The sequence below is a fragment of the Emys orbicularis genome, chromosome 1 (assembly GCF_028017835.1).
Source record: "Emys orbicularis isolate rEmyOrb1 chromosome 1, rEmyOrb1.hap1, whole genome shotgun sequence".
Taxonomy (NCBI): domain Eukaryota; kingdom Metazoa; phylum Chordata; order Testudines; family Emydidae; genus Emys; species Emys orbicularis.
Window position 1 is genome coordinate 164199710 of NC_088683.1, and position 20314 is coordinate 164220023.

Here is a 20314-nt window from a genome sequence, read left to right on the forward strand (position 1 = left end):
GCAGTAGGTGGATGTGATGGGCCACGTTTCTGTGTCAGGGACTCCATAAAATATTTAAACAAATTAAAGCAAAACTGGGCCCAGTCAGGGAAGTCATTCTCATGAGCCAAACTGAGAAAAGAGTCTGTCTGAGACCCATTAATATGGGGGACTTGTTTAGTCCCCTCTGAGCTGCTCCCTCCCACTTTCCTGTTTCTGGCCTGGCTTAATGCTCTGGCTGGGGTCTCCAATAGCTGTTCTGTGTGACCTGTAAGATCAATATTTCCCGTTTTCCTTTTGTGCATTTTTTGGCTGACAGTCCTTTGTCTTGCAGCTTAAACAAGATGAAACGGAGCTCATCTTCCAGTGGTAGCAATGGCCGGGCCTCCATGCTGCCCATTAGAGTTCAGGACGCAAGCAGAGCCGGTCTATATACACCTCAAACAACGTATGTGCTGCTGATCTCTAAGCACGTTTATCCTGATGTAACTGAGAGGAGGAGGGTTGTGGTTATTTGTTGTGGCCTTGGTGTGAAGAGATTCACTGTTATGATAAATGGCACCTGGATGTCTAGTTCACATCTAACCACATCTCTGAGTGACCTAGTGCAGGAGTTCTCAAACTGGGGGTCGGGACCCTCAGAGGGTTGCCAGGTTATTACCTGGGGGGTCATGAGCTGTCAGCCTCCACCGCAAACCCTGCTTTGTCCCCAGCATTTATAATGGTGTTAAATATATAAAAAATGTGTTTTTAATTTATAAGGGGGGGTTGCACTCAGAGGCTTGCTATGTGAAAGGGGTCACCAGTACAAAAGTTTGAGAACCACTGACCTAGTGATATTGATGTAAATTTATGGTGTAGACCTGGCCTAAGGCTAACATCATTTCAGATAGGTGGCATTGGTAGTACTGTAAATTTCACTTGTGTAGGCAGGTTCATGGAAACAAGAACACCACAGGTACTTGACTTAACAGAACACTGTCCATTTAAAAATAATGCATTATAAACTAATTTTACTATCCACTCCACATTAGAATTTTCAATATGAAAGATGTTTTAAGTCCTTTAAAGGGACAATGTCTTGAAATTTAGTAATTTGTCAATTAAAATGAGTTAAAATAACTATTATGATACCTGCCATCTAATCTATCCACTTGCTTATTTTGTGGGGCAGGGGAAGTTTTGTCACACTTTTGTGGATAAATCTCATATGACTTTACATTGTGCCTCTTCATATAACCTTGTAGTGGGTCTACCCACGTGTGACCTCTGTTTTCAAGAAAACTTTGTATCAAAGCCTCATGTAGAAACTTTGCATTGAACCTTGGTATAATGTTATTGCCCCTAAGGATAGAATAAGGGCAGGTCTTCACTACGGGGGGGGGGGGGGGTCGATTTAAGATACGCAAATTCAGCTACGCGAATAGCGTAGCTGAATTCGACGTATCGGAGCCGACTTACCCTGCTGTGAGGACGGTGGCAAAATCGACCTCCACAGCTCCCAGTCGATGGCGCTTACTCCCACCTCCGCTGGTGGAGTAAAAGCGTCGATTCGGGGATCGATTGTCGCGTCCCGACAAGACGCGATAATTCGATCCCCGAGAGATCGATTTCTACCCGCCGATTCAGGCGGGTAGTGTAGACCTAGCGTCAGATAGAAGAAAAATGTCTCATTGCTAGCAGTACAACAAGATCTCCTCCCCTCCCCACTCTTAATCAATTGCCCTGTTGAATGAACGAGGTGTGAATGAGTAAAGGCTTGGAAGGCAGCACCTCCAGACAGCTGCAACCCTTGGAGAGGGGATGGAAGCCAGACCCAAAGACAATAAAACGTGTCAAGTGGGCTCATTAAAGAAGAGCAGACATACTGACGGCCTCAGGGGTTAGAAGCAAGCACCTTCTTTTGGAAACACCCTCTTTGAACAGCATTGGGACAACAACCAGAAGGAAGCAGTACAAAGGACCAATGGACACAGACACAGATTTTGAATCTGGTACAGATTTGCATACGGGGGAAGCTGCTATAAATGTGAGGTGTCTTGCAGAGGACCCTGGGTCTCGTCTTGTCAACATGGGAGCATCGATCCAGATCAGCAGAAGCCCGGCTCCACCCCCTCCCCCATCTAACTCACCTGGCCAGTGAAATTAAGGGGAGCAACTAATTGGTAACAACAACAAGACGGAGTGTGTTTGTTTGTGTGTATGTGAGTGCATGAGTGTAATATAGATCATATGCATATGACACAGTGTTAATTAATACATGTATTACTAATAAATGTGGCGTTTTGCCTTATTCCCCCTGAAAAGATCCTGTGCAGTACTTTAAGTACAACACTTTTTTATTTTTCAGTGTTTTTTCTTTCCATTGGTGCTATGTAAAAGACCCACACAAAGTGAGAAAACTGACTTCACTGGGGAAGTGGTGAAGTTGTGCTTTTGATAGCACTGTGTGTGTAATCAAATTTTAAAAAAATATCCAGAAATGTAATTAAAATAGATTTCTAATAATCTTGGGTCGTGTAACAATAGTTGTGAAACCACTAGCAGCACCATAATAACTCTTTAAATTACAGTTTAATTTTTTGTTATCTTTTCTATAGAGAACGATCGAAGCTGAGCATATCTAAGTACACTGGTGGCTCTGAAGGAAAAACCAGCTTCTCTGTGAAAAGGTGCTGTTACAATGCCTCCTGACTTGTCTTAGTCAATATTTTCTATATAAAATGGTGAATAATTAAAACTCTAGGATTTAAAAGTGGCTTGCAAAGGGGGCAGGAGGGAAATGGATATGTGTCCCTTTTTTTGGGAGAGGGGCCTGTTTTGATGTATAAAGAAGACCTAAAAGATTTGTTTTGTTTTTTTTCCCCCTCAAAGGCTTTTTTCCTGCTTGATTTTTTTCATTCATTAGATTACAGAGTAGGCACATAGGAATTGTGCACAAATGGTGTGTTAATGAGAATCATGTAAGTGCATAGGAAGATTGCTATCCTGTATGAGATCACTGTAGCAGGTCTGAGATGCTTCAGAGGAATATGTATGAATCCCTGTAATGGAGAGTTGTGGAATAACCTGCCTGTGGGGCAATTTTTTTTCTTAGCTCCCTTCATTGGATGTTTGGTTTATGCTTTGAAGCATGAGAATTTTATAGTTCTTGTACACTTTGGATATCCTATCCGATGTGATTCTGGGTGTTCTGTAAATGCTAAAAGCACACAGCATGTGATCCAAAGCGGTTTAAACGTCTCTGTTTGGTTTCAGGACAAGTGGTTCTGGAGCGTCGCGAAATACTCCATGGGGCTTTTTTACTGGCACAGAAAAGTTAAAGGATCCCAGGCCACTTCACGATAAGACTTACATCCATCAGTGCATCCGGCAGCTCTGCGAGGTATACCTGGGTTCCCACCCACTGTGCCATCAATGTCTGCTGCATCTGCTCATAACGATGTTGTATTCTAACTGCAAACGTGGGATGCTGTCTTCTTTGGCAATAGATTAGTTGGTTCTGTTACAGAATTAGGATTGTACATGTGATACACAGAAGATAAAACTGGGATAGCTTGTGATTGGGTGGAGAAACCATGTGATAAACAGGTTTCAGATTGGGGAGGAAAGTGGTGGTGCTCTAATCAGGTTATGCCCGCAATCCCAAATTAGCTGAGTGTTTCTGCTAAAATGCGCAGTTGATATTAAAATTGCCCTATTTAGACTTCAGAATTAACACTGTGTAGAGATGAATAGGGCCAGTTTGCATCTCTCTCCTACAGCTTAATAAAGCAGCATGGGATTGGGTCACATTTGGAAGATTAACATCTAGAAGGGCAAGAATAATGCCATTTGATTTAGTGTTTGTTTTTAACTGAAAATTTAGATATTGCACATACTGTCGAGCCATCAGAAGTGCTGGCACAAGGAACATCTGTTCAATCAGTCACTTTTTCAGTAAGTTGTTTGCCTTCTGAGGACAACAATGCTACAATTATCATTGTTGTAGACTTAACAGAGAGCATATACAAATCTCAGTTTATTCACTGACTCATCAGAAATGAATATATTTTTTTCTGAGCCTCTATCTCCCCCTCTGAATGTTAGATTCTTCCAGAAATGTGTGGCTGTTATGAGGGAGAGTTCTTTGTTTTAAATTGAAAATACCCATTCAGAATGTATTGATCAGTATATGTATATTGACTTCTATTAGAAGCAATGAAAATTTAATGTTCCTCAAGATAAATGCTGACATTGACCTCACCTTGGTAAATATCTGATTAGGGGTCTGTATTAATCTTTGTGTCTGTTGCCTTTCTTAGTTTCTTGTGGAGAATGGCTATGCCCAGAATGTGTCTGTGAAATCTCTCCAAACTCCATCTACTAAGGACTTTTTCAGGATTTTTGCTTTTATATATGCTTTTTTGTGCCCTTCTTATGAACTTCCTGATTCTAAAATTGAAGAGGAGATCCCAAAAGTCTTTAAAGAACTTGGGTATGTATCAGGGCTGATCAGAGATTGTATAAAGTGGGCACCCTAATGTTCAAAGGGACAGAGTCAAGATAAAGTTCCGGATAAAAAAAATTCTGAGAACAACATAAAATTGATAACTTTATCTTTTTCTGAAGGTCCCCACTGCTGAATCCAGGCTCTGTTGTGTGAACAAGTCAGTGATTCTCGTGTCAGGCCCTGCAATGGGATCCAGGTGCCCTGTTGGTATACAAGGTGCCAATTCCTTTCAGTGAAGGCATTGCCACCAGGTCACTGCAGCTCTCAGACTCCATGACTGTCTGACTCCACTCAGCCTCTGGTTGTTTTTTACTTTGTGTTTCCTTAGGGGTATCCTGCTGTCCTCTAGTGTTTCAACCTCAACATTTTCCTCCCCCTTTAAGCGTTTGAATTGGCTCCATTTGCCAGTGTAGGTTCTAGCTACTGCTAGGCCGCAGTGTTCAAGAGACACTGGAAAATGCTTGAAGCTGGAACAAGGGCATCTTCAGGATAAATATCATAGCTTAAAACATTCGTTTCCCTGCATGACTTCAGAGTTACAGATTCACAGTTTTTAAGGCCAGAAAAGACCATTAGATCATCTAGTCCAACCTCCAGGGGAATAGAGGTGATAGAATTTCACCCAGCTACTCCTGTATTGAGCTCAATAATTTGTTGGACTAAAGCATATCTTTATTACTAGTAATGCCAAAACTATGAAAGCCGAAATAACTTACTTTCAGCACTTCTATTCTACCTTTTGCCCTTCCTTTATCATAGACAGTGAAACTAGATGGCTCTATTTTACTTTCTGGTTCCCATGAACTAGAGTAATGCTGTGATGTTTGGGTTTCTGATATTGCAGGGAAATATTTTGAGCAGTAGATTTGCTTTTTCACACAATCAGTGCCTTGCATATGAACTACTTGAGTTTCTCTTTTCAATGTACTTATGCCTGACTAATCCCACTGTGGATTTCTTCCGGAATTGGTGAAATCCATGTTAAATGACACAATGGGTTTTGTCATTTCTCAGTGATTCCAGATAAGTTGTACTTGTGATGGGTTTCCCCCTCTTCCCTTCCCCCCACACGAGTGCCACTTGGAACTGGGGTACTCCTGAGCCTGCCTAACCGGCCAGCCTGGGCTCCCTTTCACACTGTGGTGCTATAAATTGCCAAGGTCTCCAAGCTTGCTCTGTCACCAGCATACACAGATAGGGGCACACCCAGCTGCAGCTTCACACACACACACGCTGAGATCAGCTCTGCACGGGAAGGCTCAGCTAAGGCACCTCCCAGTTGCTAAGGCACGTACCCTCCTCTAGAGTGTAAACCCAAAATTATACCATCTTGTGCTGCACAGGGAACTGTACAGCGTAAGCTCATAAAATTCACTCCTCTCTCAATGTGGAGAGAGAGAGATGCAACAACTTTCTGCCCCAAGTAATAATTTCCACACACTGGCTTTAGATAAAACACAGACCACGTTTATTAAATACAAAAGATAGATTATAAGAGAGAGCAAATAGATCAAAGCAAATGACCTTAGTAAATAAACAAAAACTGCAAATGGAGCTTAACACACCTATGGATTGGCGGGTAGTGATCGAGCTATTGGGGATCGATTTATCGCGTCTAGTGTAGATGCAATGTTGCGTCTAGTGTAGACACAATAAATCGATCCCCGATTGCTCTGCCATCAACTCCTGTACTCCACCGCAGTGAGAGGCGGAAACAGAGTCAACGGGGGAGCAGCGGCAGTCAACCCCGCGCCATGAGGTAAGTCGACCTAAGATACGTTGAGTTCAGCTACGCTATTCTCATAGCTGAAGTTGCGTATCTTAGGTCGATTTCTCCCCCCAGTGTAGACCAGGCCTAGATAAGTAATATATGAATTAGCAAATTCTCACCCTGAGCGATAAACAGGCTGGCAGATTCTTAAGGCACAAGCTGCCTTGGCTTTCCCAGGTTTTCATACACAGGCTAAAAATCCTTCTAGCTTGGGACCATCACTTCCCACAATTTAGTCCTTGCCCCTCAGGTGTTCCAGGTGTGGTGTTGTAGGGAGAGTGAGGTACCATCATGATGTCATTTTCCGCCTTTGTATATCTTCCTCCCACTTGCTGGAAAGCTCTTTTGCTGTGACCTGGGTCAAACATTTCCCATTGTGTAGTGCTCTCTCTCAGAGGTTTCTATTGTACACAGTTCCTGGGGTAATCATTGTGCTTGTGTGCATTTTCTTAATAAGCCATTAACATTGTTTGGCCTTTTTACTGTTGTACCTGAAAGGCTGCTTGTAGGTGTTTTCAACCTCACATGTTTCAGTAACACATACATAGCCAAATTTCATAACTTCACATACGACGATAGCAGATACAATCCAACGAGATATTACTGTCTAGCAGATCAAGACTTTTAGAATGATACCTCAAAGGCGTACTTTGTACAAAACATATCCTAATTACATGACAGTGGTGAATATTGGGGTGCCAGAGTGTCACAGTACTCTATTTGCAACTCAAAGAGTATTTTTCTAATTGTCAGTGCCACAAACTCCACCTGGTATCCAAAACCGAGTTGCGCTTTTTTTTTTTTTTTAAACTTCTTTACAAGTGGCAAAGATACTGCAATTTGACCTTAGCTGACAGATTTTGTTGATGCACATAAGAGGAATATGATCAGTTCATGATCTGAAGTGTTAAAAATAGTGAACGTTCATCAGTAAAACAGGCAGAAGTCCGCGTGTGTCCAATAAATCAAATCTATTTGGCAGGGAGATGTCTTTTAATTCTCTGCTGATTATAATCATGCTCAGGTAATTAGAAACTGCTCTAACTCTTCTTTCCTTGTAGATATCCCTTCCCATTGCCCAAAAGCTCCATGTACACCGTGGGTGTGCCACATGTCTGGCCTCAGGTTGCCGCTGCACTAGTGTGGTTAATAGACTGCATCAAGGTATGGTGAGAAAGGGAGGTCAGCTGTGATCCAGTGGATCTGAGCTGAGCAGGGACATATGGGTTCTGTTCCAGGCTCTGCCATTGACTTTGGACTAGTTAAGGCCAGAGTTTCAAAAGTATTTAGGTGCCTGAAGATGGAGAAAGCCACCTAATAGTGGGATTTTCAAAGAGCACCTAAGCAAGGTGGGCACCTAAATCCCATTGAAATTGATGGGTTTTACGTACCTAACATGTATATGATTCTAGTGGGATTTTCAAAAGTGCCTATCTGCCTCTTTAGGTGCCTAAATGCCTTTAAAAATCTGGCACCTAATCCTATGCCCCAGTTTTCCCTTTTGTAAAACTGGAACAGTAATATTTCCCTACTGCACAGGTATGTTGTCAGTATACATTCATTATCTTCTTTGAAGTGGTTTGAAATCCTCAAAGGGAAGATGCTAGAGAAATGAAAAGTAGTAACTCTTACAAATAACAATACCCATGGTGGGTGAGTATGTGCGTGTAAGAGGAAAGAATAAACAAGAGAAAACAGGTCTACATTAGATTCTGATAGAAATGAACTGAAGTTTTTAATCTATAATCCTCCAAGATCCAGAATTGTCTTCATGCAGCCTTAGGGCCCTACAGCAATATCTTAGATTCAGAAGCTGTCTGGCTTTTTGACTGCAGATATAAGCAGACAAGGCTGCTGAGGTAATGTCTCTGCATCTGTTGGAGGAAAAGTGGCTTTTTCTATAGTAACTGCCTCTTACCTTAGCCATAGTCAATCAACTTCTTTCTGTCTTCCTCTAGAAAATTCCTTTTTATTGGCAATCTTTACATGTGGTGGTACCCAGCTGGGCACATGTCGCGGGGAAGGGGGGGAGAACGGGAGATGGACAGTAACCCATCTCTTGTACAAAATCTTGCAGTGTGGTGATTGCTATCTTACTCATACGACTTCCTGGTGTTTTTTAGGTACACCTGCCCTGTTGACGTTGTGTCAAGCTGCAGTGCTTTAAACTTATCCTGAAAATATGTTTTCTCTTTCCTCCCTTTGAGACCCTCCCATGATTTTCATAGTGTTTCCTCAGAATCTGCTATTCCATTCTTTAATTGTCTCTTTGAAATGTATTGCCATTAACAGATTGAAGAGAATGGGTTATGATCCCTGCAGTATGAATCTTTTTTTGACCACATCAGTTACGTTAATTCTGATATATGTGTCAGTTATCTAGGTGGTGTGCAGGGGCTTGTTTTTCACTGTAAAAGTCACAGACAAAATATACTGACACTTAGTGAAGAGAACTCTTCCCCCTTGACAATTTAACAGGCTGCTCTGAGCAGAACGTTGTACTACTCCCATTAATCCTGGGTATGTCATCCATTCTTTCCATCGTTCCTACCACCACTGTGTCACAGCCAACCATCTACTAACACAGATTCCAGTGCTCCATCAACAGATGTAACACTATTCTGTGAAGTCAGGGGCTTACCTGGACCAAGTTACTGTGTTAACAGAGCAATGTTTCCCATGTAATTTTGCCGAAGGAGATTTTTTTTACTCCTGGGGGAATTCTGCAACAAAAAAATTAAAAATCTGCGCATAATGTTTTAAAATAAATAACAATATAATCACACCACTTTCAATTATTTTTGGTCATTTATTTCAAAATACCTGTCAGCAAGTATGTGTGTAACAATAAGGACAACAAAAAAGATTCAGGAAATGTTTTTTGAGAAATAGATTCCTTACTAGGCATATTAATACAGAACTGAGTAAGAATTCATTTAAACTACAATACAGAACTGTATTTCATGTACCCCTCAGAAGCAGTGCAAAGGCTTGGGGAGTCAGGGGTAATGGAAGAGCTGAGGAGAGGGAAGTAATTGCTGGGAAGGAGCCTGTGTGTGAACTTGGAGGGTGGGAAAAGTGTGGAACAGGGTGGTTTCTTTGGGGGGGGGCAGGGTTTGTTAGGGAGCATCCCCCTGCAGCCCCTGGCTGATCCCTAGCCTCTCCCATTCAGTCAGGCACATCTGCCCCTGTCCCCATATGTTTCTGAACCCCCATGTGTCCTTGCACCCCCTGTCCACATGTCCCTCCACCCCCACTCAGACACCCACTCCCCCATCCCAATGTTGCTCTGTACCCACTCTCCCTGTCCCTATGTGGCCCTGAACTTCCTCCCTGTCCCCATGTCCCTCTGTGCCCCCACCCAGCCACTCCCCTGTCCCTGTGTGTCCTTGTCCCCAAGTCTCTCTGTGCCCCCACCCAGCATTCCCCCTGCTCCTATGTAGCTCTGCACCCTCTCCCCCATCACCATTTGGCCCTGCACCTCCCTCCCTGACTAGTCCTTATGAGCCCCTGTTTGACACTCCCCTCCCACCCAGCACCCCATGCTGTCTGTCTCTCCATAGCCCCTGTCTCCTGACCTGGCCTGACAGGCGCTACAAAGAAGGCAGGCTTTTTCTCTTCCCTTGCTGGCTGGGAGCTGCTGCTGTTCTTGTGCCACAGCACCCTTTGGTGGGGAAAAAGGCAGAACTGCAGCAACATTTCAGCTGAAGCTTTTTTCTGCACAGAAAAATTAAAAATATGCATGGCTCATTAATTATGCATGCGCACAGTAGCGCAGAATTCTCCCAGGAGTAGACTTTGGCCTAGAATCATCAAGATTCCTTTTTTCAGCATTTTGCTGTAGTACCAGGGGTTTAGCTTATTGTTTAGAGATAAAAGGAGGCTTCCACACCAAAGAAACAGGGAGCTCCAAGAGTGTGCAACCCACCCCGATGGGGCTAGCTCTGCCTCCTTACATTGTTTTCTTAATACAAATATGACTCTGATATGGAGGCTAGTGAGGGGTGATATCGAATAAGAATCTCCAGTGAACACTGTACACTTCTAATTTGTGAGATTTACACTCTGTCCCTTTTTTAGATCTACAGTGTCATGAGAGGGAACTCAGATGCTCTTGTCGATGCTCAGTGCTGGTCAGGAGAGGCTGAAGATGAAATGGTAGTTAATAAGGTATCATACTATATTAATTGTTCGTCAGACAATGTTCACGACACTGTCAGGAAAAGTAGCAAATGCAGTAAATGTACTCCCATTTTGTATGGGGTTTTTAATTTGGATTTTAATCAGCCTTTTTTCCGTTCATACTCAAGTGTGTATTGTTTTCAGTGCTCTTCCAAAAGAGTTGGACAGAATGTAAATGTAAGAACTGTTAAAATAATAATTAAAAAAACACACTGCTTTCTATAACGAGTTAGATACCTACGGTTTACAACTGGAGTGGGATTTAGCTGGCCATGGGATTAATTACAGAAGGGAAGGGAGAAAAGGACAGCCTTGTTTTCTAGCATGCTTTGGGAGGCAATTTCATCTGGTGGATAATGCATGGGATGGGGAGGAGGGATGGTGGTCAGAGTGGATTCAATTCTTGACTCTGCTACTGACTTACTATGTGACTGGGCAATTTATTTTAGCTTTGTTTTCTCCTGTGTAAAATGAGCATGACACTGGTCTACCCCTGTAAAATACATTGATGTATGGATGAGAAGTGTTCTCTCTTAAAAAGGCAAATCATTTTAGACAGATATGTTTGTACTTTATCATCATTTGTACTTTTATAATACAGTGCTGAAGGAGAGGAATAGATCTGCCATCCTTTGATTTCTGCGCGCCCCCTCCTCTCCCCCCGCCGTTCCTTCCTGCCAAGTGGCTGATAGCTTGGACCATTGCCTGAAGCCACCTCTTTTTCCTAACACTGTCAGCACATACTCCTCTTCCCACAGAAGCAGTGGGAGTAGATGAAGGGAACATACTGCTTACGCCACTGGGCTGAAGTGGCAAGGGGAAGTGGCCCAGTTCCTGGTAGGGGTCCCACTTTGGGACCACACATGCAAGTCAAAGGCTTTTTCCCTGTACCCCAGTGGCCAGTTGCTTGGCTTCTCAAAAATAGGAGCAGCTATTTTCAAAGCTTGCAGCCCAGAAGACAGCTGGTTGTTTAACTGCTCCTCTCTGCTCACCCGTAAATCACATGGCAAGTTATGGATTTGGGAGTACCTTTCCCACCTCAAATAAAAATCAGCTTCTTGGTCTGTGCGGTCTCAGTCTGATTTCTTTTTGGTGGGGGCCAGAAGGGGATTTTCACATACCTGTGTCAGTTTCCTACCTTGGCACCTGGCATGCTGCCCATGGAGTTCTGGTTAGCTCGGGGCCTGACGTCAGGCCTAGAGAAACCCAAGTTACAGCCTGCAATGAGCAAGTGGACACCCAGGCCAGGAAACAAAAAGATCCCGAAGTGGAAGCTGCTTTTTAAAAGCAACAAAAATAACCCAATCTTCTAACTGGGGATTTGCCCTAAAGCACCTTCTTAGATTTAAAAGGGTGGTTTGTCATTACATTCAAGCTTTAAAATAGAACTTGTGACCTTGTATGTCCATTTTAATAATATTTAAGGTGTTGGTTTGCCATGTGGCTTTGTATGTCAAGCTTGCTTAATGTGTTTTTAAAAAGCTCTAAAAACCACATTGTTTGTTTTCAGCTACTTATGGAGTACACTGAGAAGTGTTATGATCATTTCATGAATGGAGGAGATGCTTTTGAAGAGATGGATGCAGAACTGCAGGCAAAACTAAGTAAGTGTGGCCATCTGAATTAGCTATTGCAAGAAACCACATGCAGGTTAGTAGAATTCTGGGCCTTGTCACACTTATTGCCTTCCTTACAGGGGTTATAGTAAAGCCAACATCAGCATTTTTCAAATGATGGTGCCTACCTATGGATTGAGTGCCTAGAGTTAAGCACCCACGTTCATATTTAGATCTCTTATTTAGGAAAATGCTGATGTTTAAAAGTGCGGGTCTAAGTGTCTTCACTATGGCCATGATTTTCAGAAGTGCAAAGTGACTTGGTGCCTTAATTTGTGGTTGCCCAACTGGAGGTGCCTTAAAGGGGCCTGACTTTCAGAGGGTGGGTGCTCAGCACTTTCTGTAAACCAAGCTCCTTCAGAGCCTCTCAAGTCGGGCACTCAAAATCACTGGTCACTTTTGGCGTATATGTCCTAAGCTCACCATCTGTTGATTAAAAACAGCTGGTTTGATATTGGGTCAGGATTCCACATCCTCTCCTAGAACTAGCAGCTGCTCATCTGCCTGCTCATAGGATATTGCAAGGCGCTCCTTCTTAAGAGTGAATCTTTTTTTGGTGTGGTTTCTCTTTGCAAATCACTTCGAATAGCGGAAACTGACTTCCATTTTCCTCTTCAGACTATTTCGTTCCCAAGACAGGGCTTCTCTTGTTGGCAATGTCATCTCTTGTTATTGCATACCATCTGCCTGGAAACATTTCTAAAGTGCCTGGCAGTGGTGCTCAAACTGTGGGTCAGGACCCTAAAGTGGGTCACGACCCCATTTTAATGGGGTTGCCAAGGCCAGCGTTAGATTCACTGGGGCCCAGGGCCGAAGCCCGAAGGCTTGAGTCTGGGGTAGCAGGGATCTGGCCCCCTCCTCTTCCCCCTGCCTGAGGCTGCGGGGCTTGGGCTCCAGTTATGTAGTAACTTTTGTTGTCAGAAGGGGGTGGTGGTGCAGTGAAGCTTGAGAACTGCTGCACTACAGTATTGTGGCACTGTTGTCTGGTATGACTATCGAGGCTCTAGTGTTATTCAAACCCCGTGTGGTTTCTTGCAGACAAAGTGTTTAAAGTAGACCATTCCAAAGTGAAGACCTTAGAAGCAGAGAACAAAAGGTTGAATGAAGAGATTGCAAGGCTAGAGAGAGAGAGGGAAAGTGAGCCGGTTAGTAAACCATCTTTCTACTTCTTTCAACTGTATCAAAGCTGGGTCTTCCCTTACTGGGGTTCCAGGTACTGTAATCTCACCAGTAACATGTACATACTGAGCAAGTGGCGGGGGCAACTGAATCAGGGGCACCTGAAATTCTGCTTCCTGAAGTGATAGGAAGGGGGCTGAGGTGCTACAAAGGAAACTATCTCCAGAGCTATAGGTATCACCTGGGACATTCTCAACTCCTGGCCCCAGCTGGTGGAAGAGTCAAGTCAGTGTCTCAGACTCTCATAGTAGAATCCTGCTTTAGTTTATTTAAAAAAAAAAACAAAACCCAGATATGAAATTAATGCAAGAAAAATATGAATTGAGGCTTCTCTCTGTCCTTACAGAGCTGTGACTTATTACTGCAGTGCATCTGGTACATGAGACTCAAGCATTATTAGACTCCTGTGATGCATGACAGCCTCACCTCTGATCTTATTTCCTCCTGTAGCTTGTAATTTCTTAATGTTTCAATTTAGCTGGTGTTCCAATGATAAATTAGAATTTAAAATTCTATCAGGCTGGGAATAACGATATCTTGTAGTCTGAGACTGAAAATTTGACCCAAATAAGATAAAGGAGGGAAGAGGCTTTCAGGGTAGGGATTGTACAGGGATGGACAGAGTGGCAGGGTTCACCACCATTTAGGCTTGTGAGGAAAATTATCTGCCTTGGTAACAGCTGATTCAAGAAAGGGTGCAACTGAAAATCGATCATTGAGCTACTGTTGCTTCCGGTAACCACTGTAAAGCAGGACTGATTCTTCTATATACCAGTTAGGTTATTAACACTCTTCTTTCTCCTCAAAGGATCGTCTAGAAACGCTGAGGAAGCTGAAAGCTTCGCTGCAAGCTGATATTGAAAAATATCAGGCTTACATGACTAATCTGGAATCTCATTCAGCTGTCCTGGATCAGAAACTACGTAGCCTCACTGAGGCGTGTGAGGCATCAGGTGAGAAGGAAGCTGCCTCAGAGACAGCTGATGATGATGTATCATCACTTCTTTTGTTGGCTAGTACTGCAGATTGAAGGCTCTGAAACAGACATACACTTGCTCCATGGATGGGTTTGTACTAAAGCGGATTTTACTTGGCTAGTAATCTTGTTGTACTTTCTGGGAAAAGAGTGGGGCAGTCTCATAACTATAAAGGGAAGGGTAACAGCTCTCCTGTGTACAGTACTATAAAATCCCTCCTGGCCAGAGACTCCAAAATCCTTTTACCTGTAAAGGGTTAAGAAGCTCGGGTAACCTGGCTGACACCTGACCCAAAGGACCAATAAGGGAACAAGATACTTTCAAATCTTGGGGGGGGAAAGTCTTTTGTTTGTGCTCTTTGTTTAAGGGGTTGTTCGCTCTTGGGACTGAGAGGGACCAGACATCAATCCAGGTTCTCCACATCTTTCTAAACAAGTCTCTCATATTTCAAACTTGTAAGTAAAAAGCCAGGCAAGGCGTCTTAGTTTTACTTTGTTTTCTCAACTTGTAAATGTACTTTTTACTAGACTGTTTATACCTGTTTGCTGTACTTTGAACCTAAGGCAGAGGGGGGTCCTCTGGGCTCTTTAAGTTTGATTACCCTGTAAAGTTATTTTCCCATCCTGATTTTACAGAGAGGATTTTTACCTTTTTCTTTAATTAAAAGCTTTCTTTTAAAGAACCTGTTTGATTTTTTTCCTTGTTTTTAGATCCAAGGGGGTTGGATCTGTATTCACCAGGAGTTGGTGGGGGAAAGGAGGGGGGATGGTTAATTTCTCCTTGTTTTAAGATCCAAGGGGGTTGGATCTGTATTCACCAGGAGTTGGTGGGGGAAAGAAGGGGGAATGGTTAATTTCTCCTTGTTTTAAGATCCAAGAGGTTTGGATCTGTATTCACCAGGAGTTGGTGGGAGAAAGGAGGGGGGATGGTTAATTTCTCCTTGTTTTAAGATCCAAGGGGGTTTGGATCTGTATTCACCAGGGAATTGGTGAAAGGTTTCTCAAGGCTTCCCAGGGAAGGGAATTAGCTTTGGGAATGGTGGCAGCGGACCAGATCTAAGCTGGTAGTTAAGCTTAGAAGTTTTCATGCAGGCCCCCACATTTGTACCCTAAAGTTCAAAGTGGGGAAGCAGCCTTGACAGGCAGTTACATACAGGGATAAGTGCTTCCTGGACAAGAAAGTGCTGGATGCATCTTTAAAAGCCACGGCCTTGATTTCTAGGGGGAGAAGAATTGTCTTTTGAGGCAGAAACATGTAAGTTGTCCGGCTGTCGAGTGTGGGAGATGACGAGGTTCGGGGGTAGACTCTGCCCTCTTGGACCAGCTTCCTTACAGTTGGTCTCCTTTTCCCATAGCTCAGTGAGGGAAGGAAGCAGAGACTGATCTCACACCAAAGCTTTCTTGCCTCAAATTAAAGGAAAATCCCTCAGCCCTAAATAGTGAAATCACAACCTGCCTAAGTTGAAATCCTTCCATTTAAAAAACAGATCTGAGTCAATCTCCCTGACCTAGAACAAAGCGGCACCACTGGGGGAGAAGGGACATAGCCCTCTGAAATGTGCATGTAGAGCCTGAGGAGATCCCACTTTAACCTACCTCACAAAAGTGCTGTGAGGCTTAAGTTTGTAGAGCACTTTAAAGATGGAGAGTGCCATTCATGGAAGCAGTACACATCTGTATTACTGCTAGGAGTACACCTGACTGATGAATGGGATGTTTATACTGGAAAAGCAGGGGTGGCGACACTGTGACCCTTAGTAAATGTCCAGAGATCTGTAGCTCCTCTTTTTGTTGTTGTTGATTGCAGAATTGGAAGTTGAAATGATGAAGCAGGAAAATGCCCGACTGCAGCACGCTGTTGATAATCAGCTTTACACAGCTGTAGACGTCGAGAGAATAAACCATGAGAAAGATGAGCTTCAGCAAACTATCAACAAGCTTACCAAGGAGCTAGAGACGGAGCGGCAGCAGCTGTGGGCTGAGGAGCTAAAATATGCAAGAGGCAAAGAGTCAGTGAGTGCCTGTCCCAGTTCCCGCCAATGGTTTCAATCTGGCAACTTTGCAGCTTGGATATTAAGGGTCAAAATACAAAAGAGAAAAAGTTGGGAATTTAAGAGGTTGCTGTGAATTATTTTTCTAATGACACTAAACCAGGCCAAGATGAGTGACTCTAACAGCTTAAAAATGATTTACAATTAACAAGCACAAATTTTTGCTCTTGCTTCCAGTAGGCCTGGAATTTGTTCTTGTACTTGTTTGTGCATCAGCAGCCAAGGCCTGATTCAATGCCCATTTGAATCATTGAGTATCCAGGCCCCGGGAGGCCACAACAGGCATGTGTATTGCATTCAACTGTAGTTGCAGAGACAGCTCAGGAGCTTGAAATAGTCTGAAGAGCCTGAACATCATTATCCCCATTTTACAGATGGCAAAACTGAGGCACACAGCAATTCCATTACCTGATCAAGACACAGTAATTTAGTGCAGAACTAGGAATTGAACCAAGGGGCCAGATCCTCAGCTGGCGTAAACTAGTGTAACTTCTTTTACTTCAATACAGCTATGCTGACTTACATCAGGTGGCTTAGTGACTGAATCCCAGTCTGATGCCTTGTCCCATGGACCGTACAGACTCAACAGTCTTCTCCTCTTTCCCATAACCATTGCCACAGTGAGAAGCCCCATTTAGAAGCAGGCCCTTGTGCTTCATAAAGTTTCCCAAGCTGTGTCAGTAACTAACACCACAGGCAAGAGAGAAGGATGGCCCAGTTATGGTTAGGGTGCCAGCTTGAGAGTCAGGAGACATGACTTCAGTTCCCAGGGTGTTGTGAGAATAAATGCATCAGAATGTGCGGCTCAGCGACTGTGGTGATGGGGGCCATATAAGTACCTTTGACAGTCTTTGCATTTGTAGGGCTGGGTCGCTCAACTGTATTCTTAATTTATTTATCACTTGTAAGACTCCTCCCAGCCAAAGAACTTAAATTGCTTTACACATGAGTCCAATTTTACAGATAGGCAATCTGAGACATGGGGCCGTGAAGTGTGCCTTGCCTGTGTTCACAAGGAAATCTGTGGCAGAGCAGAGAACAGAGCCCAGAACTCTGCACTCCCATTCCCATGCTTTTGCCACAATGCCATCTGTACTCTTTACAGGCAGCTTCCAAGGATGCAGACTAGCTAATCTTCCTTGAATATTCAAGGGATAGGTGGAGCAGGCATTTATCCAGGAGAGGAAAATACAGCTGCCCAGAAAGGAATGGACAGCTAAAAACCACTCAGGTCTGTCTGTACAGGCCATTGAGCTTCAAATCACATCACCTCTCTGTGCCCTGGTTTTCCCATCTTTGAAATTGGGAGAATGATGCTGACCTTCCTTTGTAAAGTGCCTTGAGATTGATGGCCGAAAAGCTGCTCCGTAAATAGAAGAAATGGTCGTCTCACTCAAAAGCTTCCAGTGCTGACTAATATTTTAAAGATTTTTTTTTCTGAGGTCTCAAAATATCTGCATCTCTGAAGCCACCTGGCAGTGGCACCCTCTTAGAGGTGGCAACAATAGTGATCTATGTTTTGGCCTTTTCTATTCAGTGTCTTTCTCTCTTACTGTCCCTCTAACTCCACATATTTCCCAGATTGAAGCACAGCTGGATGATTATCACAAACTGGCTCGGAAGCTGAAGCTAATCCCAGCAGGCATGGAAAATTCCAGAGGCCACGATTTTGAGATTAAGTTTAACCCGGAGGATGGACCCCATTCTCTCTCCAAATACAGAAGGCAGATCAACGTAGGTGTGCTTTAACAACTGCTTTTGTTTGGAACACTTGAGTCCTGCGAACAGTGTATGTATTTCAGCGGTAAAATGTTAGGAAATACACAAGGAAGGTCGACCTTGAACATCCCTACTATAGCTGCAGTACAGTCTAGCCTGCGTGGGATGTTGCTAATAGAGCTGAACGAATAATCGATTTTTTTTTTCCATTTTGTGTCTGAACGGAAACATCTGGGAAAAACTTGGGTGTCTTGAACAGAAACTGAATTTTTTTTTTTTCTCAAAACGAAAAACTAAAAATACTTCGTTCAGGTTGAACTCAATATTTGAATGTCTAATCTAATCGATATTTCCAAAACATTTTGTTTTCAGGTTGGTTTGTTTTTTAGTTGAATATATATATATATATATATATATATATATATGCAAAGAAAAAGTTTCACCCATCACTCGTTGCTACAGAATGGAGGGCGGGGGGGGGGGGCACATCAACAAGCCAGATGTCTTGAATCAAAGGGGGAGGGACAGACATAATTGTGTTACAAACAAAACTTACTCCGGGGGGAATTCTGCGCCAAAAAATTAAAAATTCTACACATATTTTAAAATCCTGCATATTTTATTTGTCAAAATAACACAATATAGACCTCCTCTTCTTCCCCCCTCTCTCCCCCCCCCCCCAATTTTTTTTTAAATAAATAAATTTCTTACTAGGCATATTAATATGGAACTTTGAGTAATACATATTAATACAAATGTAATAAATTACATTTCTGTAATGTAATTTAAATGAATTTCCTGCACCTGTCAGAAGCAGTGCAAAGATTTCGGGGAGTCAGGGGTAACAGAGGAACTGAGGGAGAGGGAAGGAGCCTGGAGTATACCTGGAGTGTTGTTGAGTGTGGGTGAGAAGTATGGAACAGGTTTTTTGGGGGAGGAGGGATTGTTAGGGAGATGGGGAACCTTCCCCCATGCAGACCCTGGCTGACCCCAAACCTCTCCCATTCAGTCAGGCATATCTGCCGCTGTCCCCACCCCCCATCCCCATGTGTCTCTGCCTCCCTCCCCACTCCCATTCAGCCCCTGGCTCAACGCTGTCAGCCTACTAGCTCCCCTGAGCCTGTGCCCCAGTCTGCCCCCCCACTAGCCATTCTGAACCCCAGTGTGAGACACCCGCCGCTCCCTTCCCCAGCAGCCCCATGTGCCCCACTCTTTCTGTCGTAACCTGGTGCCGCAGGCAGGGTGCTGTGATAAATTTCCAGTCCTGGGGGAATTCTGCGCCACTGCGCACATGCAGAATTCCCCCCCCCCCCCCAAAGGGAAAAAATTCTGTGGCACCAGAATTGGGCAAAAGGCAGAACTGCAGCACTTCTCAGGCAGAATGTATTTTCTGCAGGGGGGAAAAAATTCTGCATGTGCGCAGTGGCGCAGAATTCCCCCAGGAGTAAAAGTGTAGGGATTGGTTAAAAGCTACAATCCCTCAGAGGAGAATTTTAAGCCATCTTCATCTCACTTGTTCTTTTCTTTGTTTGCTGCAGCATATATTGTGCCCCCTTTCCTGCAACCATTTCCAGCCTACTGCACTGCTTCTATTCCTTCTCCCCTGCCTAGCTGTGCTGCCTCTTTGAAACATGGTGGAAAATACCTACCACCTGACAAAATCTGTCCATTACATGGCTGCATCTCTGAACTGTCTGTGGGTCTTGAGTGCTGCACTAGTTTTACTGTTTCAGTGATGTTAGAACAGTGACCTGCCACTGATGTAGGGCTGAGTCTTACCTGGCAGGAGTAACTTTTGTGGGGGTAGGGGGTGGGGAGAATACATGTTTTGGGATGTGGGGAGGAAACATTTCTTTGGCAGGCTGATTTAAAAAAAAAAAGTCTGTTTTAAAGATGCGGAGAGATTTTGAATACCCATTAATGGGCAGAATTCAGTCAGCGATTCCTTGTAAATTTCAGAACTGTACCACATGGCTCTCTTATCTGTGTGTGTCTTTTTTTCAATGTGCATTACAGGTTCCGCTTATGCAGATAATAGATGAGACTGAAGAGGCAATAAGTAAAGCTAGTAACAAGAAAATCATTTTAGAGGATTCCTTAGAACAGGTGAGCTCTAAAAGCTTTATACATCTTTGCTTACGGGGTTTACATAGTAAATATTTTCAGAATGGTGGCCTTCAGGCAGTGAGTCAGTGGGCTATCTATTATTCTTGGCATTGCTGGTTAGAGAAACCTACTGATCATATTCTGTAACTTCTCTTAAATCCGCATTCTTTAACTGAACACCTGCCACAAAATATTTTCATCCAAATGTGTATGGTTTGGTGCAGTGAAAGCACGTAAATATCT

The 20314-nt window shown here is 43.4% G+C and overlaps 1 protein-coding gene across 1 annotated transcript in view; it reads left to right on the forward strand.

Moving 5' to 3' along the window:
• Positions 1-323: 323 nt before the first annotated feature.
• The window catches only part of LOC135884517 (kinetochore protein NDC80 homolog), a 28412-nt gene continuing 8421 nt past the window's right edge, over positions 324-20314 (forward strand). Inside the window, exons 1-12 of the mRNA XM_065411935.1 lie at positions 324-427; positions 2580-2651; positions 3238-3364; positions 4284-4456; positions 7304-7406; positions 10323-10412; positions 11935-12034; positions 13085-13185; positions 14028-14172; positions 16003-16208; positions 17828-17980; positions 19982-20071. Coding sequence (XP_065268007.1) covers positions 324-427; positions 2580-2651; positions 3238-3364; positions 4284-4456; positions 7304-7406; positions 10323-10412; positions 11935-12034; positions 13085-13185; positions 14028-14172; positions 16003-16208; positions 17828-17980; positions 19982-20071 — 1464 coding nt within the window. The remainder of the gene's footprint in view (positions 428-2579; positions 2652-3237; positions 3365-4283; positions 4457-7303; positions 7407-10322; positions 10413-11934; positions 12035-13084; positions 13186-14027; positions 14173-16002; positions 16209-17827; positions 17981-19981; positions 20072-20314) is intronic.